This window comes from Hipposideros armiger, unplaced genomic scaffold (genome assembly GCF_001890085.2).
Source record: "Hipposideros armiger isolate ML-2016 unplaced genomic scaffold, ASM189008v1 scaffold_48, whole genome shotgun sequence".
NCBI lineage: Eukaryota > Metazoa > Chordata > Mammalia > Chiroptera > Hipposideridae > Hipposideros > Hipposideros armiger.
In genome coordinates this window covers 63,651-67,796 of record NW_017731398.1, presented here as the reverse complement: position 1 = coordinate 67,796, position 4,146 = coordinate 63,651, and the positions used below count along the sequence as shown (strand labels likewise).

At 40.4% G+C, this 4,146-nt stretch overlaps 1 protein-coding gene across 1 annotated transcript in view; it reads right to left on the bottom strand.

The window, feature by feature from the left end:
* Positions 1-4,146, bottom strand: part of FANCI (FA complementation group I) — a 66,804-nt gene that overhangs the window by 12,329 nt on the left and 50,329 nt on the right. The window contains 3 exon segments of the mRNA XM_019640096.1: positions 1,008-1,084; positions 1,611-1,777; positions 3,976-4,146. The exon segment at positions 3,976-4,146 is cut by the window's right edge and continues 8 nt beyond it. Coding sequence (XP_019495641.1) covers positions 1,008-1,084; positions 1,611-1,777; positions 3,976-4,146 — 415 coding nt within the window.

Below are 4,146 nucleotides of genomic sequence, written 5' to 3'. Positions count from 1 at the left end.
CTCGCCACCAGAAATACCGTATTTCCCCATGTATAAGACACACCCTTTTTGGAAAAATTTGGGGTCTAAAAACTGGGTGCGCCTTGTACAGTGGTTGTAGATTTTTTTTACTTGCATTTCCTGCTGAGGTCGAGGCAATATATGAACAGTGATTCGTCATCAGACACAGATGAGGACAAGCTAATGGTTGGGAGTTTTGACAGTGATGAGGAGTTGTTAGGACTCTTATGACGAATAAAACTTGAGTTCAGTAACTTTACGTAATACATTTTTCCCCCAAATTTCGGGCCCCCAAATTAAGGTGCGTCTTATACATGGGGAGATACGGTACTCTGTATTTTATCTGTCAGTCTCTTCCCCACATCAATAGAAGCTCCATGAGGATAGAGGTTTGCTCTCATTTGTTCCCTACTATGTCCCCAGCCTGCAACAGTCCCTGGCACATGGCAGGAACTTTAAAATTATTAAAGAAAGAAACCCTCAGCTATGTACAGTGTCAGATGGGTAGCAGGCTTGGTGGGGTTATCACTGTGCGGGGTGTAAATGTCTAATCACTACATTGTTTTGTACACCGGAAACTAAAAAAAGAAAAAAAAGGAAGAAACCTTCTGTGAGAGGAGATCCAGATATTGTGACATACGGTTAGAAACTAACAGACTTCACTGTCCAGTCTTTATGCAAGCTGACAGACAAAACCAAATTATACCATGGACACAAAAACAAAGACATAAACTCCATCCCTTAATAGACATAATTCCATCCTTCCTGGTCAACTGATTCTGGGAGGCAGTGAACGCTGCAGGGTGGGGTGGTCTAACGCACACCCGCCCCAGATCCTTTTAAATGCACTGCCTTCCATCCTAAGAGCTGTCTTCTTGCTTGGGTGATGACCCAGAAAAAGCTCCTGCCCTACTTGCTTACTGAGGGCCCGTGCTCCCCAGCTGTCCTGCTGAAAGTGTCTTTGCACGAACCCTCAGGCAAGCACAGCAGCTTCCCAGGCCTCTCACCTGAAACTGCCGGATCTGGAATGCTGCTCTTTGAGTGACAGTGACTTCCGCCTCTTCTCCCTCATTATTCGGGACATCTAGGAAAGGAAAAGAACTCTATCTTCTTTGAAAAGGACTTACTATGCTTTATTTTGGGTGTTTTAATAGCTAAAATTTTCGAAAGCCAGAAGTCTAGAGGCACCTTTAAGTATATTCCTAACATTCTGCAATTTCTTACTACTACAGCCTATTTTCTAGTCACTATTTGTGGTTGTTTCATCCAGGAAGTGCCCACTCTGAATGCAGTGGATGTCACGTCTTAGCAACATTAGGTCTGTCCTCAGGTGTCCTCTGATAGGTTAACAAATAGAATCAAGAGGTTTAGTTGAGAAAGAGAAACCCAGGGAGGTGACCGTTTAGCTCAGTTGGTTAGAGCGTGGTGCTGATAACACCAAGGTTGCCGGTTCGATCCCCACATGGGCCACTGTGAGCTGCGCCCTCCCTGAAAGAGTCAACTGTGCCATTGTAGCATGAAAGCAACATGTAACCAATGACTGTGGCTGTTTCCCAATGAGAGAGAGAGAAACCCAGATCGAGCCAATTTATCCAAACTGCAGTGCCCACCCAGCGCCTGGAGAAACAGGGGAATCCTGGGCTGATAGAACTGCTGCACGGCACTGAAGGTTTTCTGCAAACCCTCCAAACACAGCAGCGAGATGCTCTTTCCTTTCTCCTTCTTCCCCGACTCCTCCACTGCAGTAGGAATGGAGGTGTATCTCCAAAGCAAAACCCTGAAGAGCAGAAAAGTGATTTTATTTTTCAAATCAGCTTCACTGAGGTACAATTTATATACAGTAAAATTCACCCCCTGGAGATGCACACTTCTATGAATTTTAACACACTCAGTGTGTATGTAAGTCATCCCCACAGTCAAGATATTTCCATCACCCCAAAAGTTCCTTTACGTGTCCCTATGGTTTTACTACCTACAAAATATCACATAAAAATGGTATCATTCAGTATGTAGCCGTTTTTGAGTCTGGATTTGTCAACTTAGCATATGCTTTCGAGAGTCACCTGTGTTGCTGTATCTATTGGGAGTTTATCCTATGTTACTGTTAAGTAATATTCCATTGTATGGATATACCACAGTCTGTCCTTTCCACAATTTATCCATCAGTCTGTTGGTGGACATTTGGGTTGTTTCCAATTTTTGCTAATATGGATAGAGCTTCTATATATAAACCTTTATATGGATACATGCTTTCATTTCTTTGGGGTAAATACCTAAGAGTGGAATGTGTAGATCACATGGTAGGTGCTTGCTTAACTTTTTAAGAAACTGCCATACTGTTTTACAAAGTGGCTGTACCATTTCACATTCCCATCAACAGTGTACAAGAGTTCAAACTCCTCCATATCCATGACAACGCTTTGGTATGGTTGGTCCTTTTACTTTTAGGCATTCTAACAGGCACTTAGTGATTATCTCATTGTGATTTTAATATGTATTTACCTAATGATGAATTATACTGTCTATCCTTTTCTGTTCTTATGTGCTACCATTTGTATCTTTTTTGGTAAAATATCTGTTCCAAATTTTACCCATTTTTTTTTTAATTTGGTTGTTTTCTTATTAACAAGTGAGAGAGTTCTTTACATGGTCTGGTTACCATTCTTTCATCAGACGTGTTTTGCAAATATTTTGTCCCAATCTGTGGCTTGTCTTTTACTTTCTTTGAGTGTTTTTCAAAGGGCAGAGTTAATTTAAAAATATACAGAGGGTGCCAAAAAAATGTACACACATTTTAAGAAAGGAAAACTGCATTAAAATTATAATATGCATATTCAATATGTACCAATAACAAAAGATGAATACAAGTCACATTTGACTTCTGCAATTACAAGAGGTGCTCAGAGTGGTTACCACCATCGTCTAGATCAGTGGTTCTCAACTTTCCTAATGCCGCGCGCGACCCCTTAATACAGGTTCCTCATGTTGTGGTGACCCCCAACCATAAAATTATTTTCATTGCTACTCTATAACTATAATTTTGCTACTGTTATGAATCGTAATGTAAGTATCTTTTTGTTTTCCGATGGTCTTAGGTGACCCCTGTGAAAGGGTCATTCGACCCCCAAAGGGGTCGCAACCCACAGGTTGAGAACCGCTGGTCTAGATACTTCTGATTACGGTGAACTGCTTAAGCAATGTTGACCAAAGCGTCCACTTGTATACATTTTTGGCACCCCTCGTATATAAACAGATTGTACTTCTGGTGTTATAGCTAAGAAATCTTCACCTAAAACAAGGTCAAAAAGACTTTTGCATTTTCTTCTAGATGTGTTACAATTTTTGGTTTTACATTTATATCTCTAATCCATTTCAAGTTAATATTTTGTATATGACATGAGGAATGGATAAGGTTCTTTTTCTTGCATATGGATGCCCAATTGTTTCAAAATAATTTGTAGAAAAGACTTTTCTTTCTCCATGAAGTTACTTTGGTACGTTTTTCAAAAATCCAATAACCACATTTGTGTGGCTCTATTTCTGAACTGTCTATTCTGTTCCATTAATTCTGCCAAAACCACACTATCTTAAATACAGCAACTTTGTACCGGGGTGCCAAAAAAATGCACACAAGTGGACATTATGGCCAACGTTGTTCAAAGTTCGCCATAATCAGAAGTGTCTGGATGCTGATGGTAACCACTTTGAGCACCACTTGTAACTGAAAAAAATCAAATGTGACTAGTATTCATCTTTTGTTATCAGTATATATTGAGTATAACAATTTTAACAGCTTTTTCCTTGCTTAAAATGTGTATACATTTTTTTGGCCCCCCTCTGTAGTAAGTCTTGAAATCAGGTAGTGTGAGTCTTCTTTGTTCATTTATTTCAAACTTGTTTTAGTTATTCTAATTATTCCTCTCTTGGAGATTCCACAGCAAATGGAACAGGTTTCTGAGGGTGAGAGTGACTTACCGAGTTATGTTACAGAGGTTCTGAAAGATCTTCTCTGGGTTTTGGCCACCAGGGCCGCTCACATACCCCGTTTCTTTTAGCTGTTGTATCTTCTGCAGAGCCGTGCTCACTGCATAGCGCATAAACTCATTGTTGGACCTTAGGACAGAAAGGCTCTCTTCGTGGCTTTGG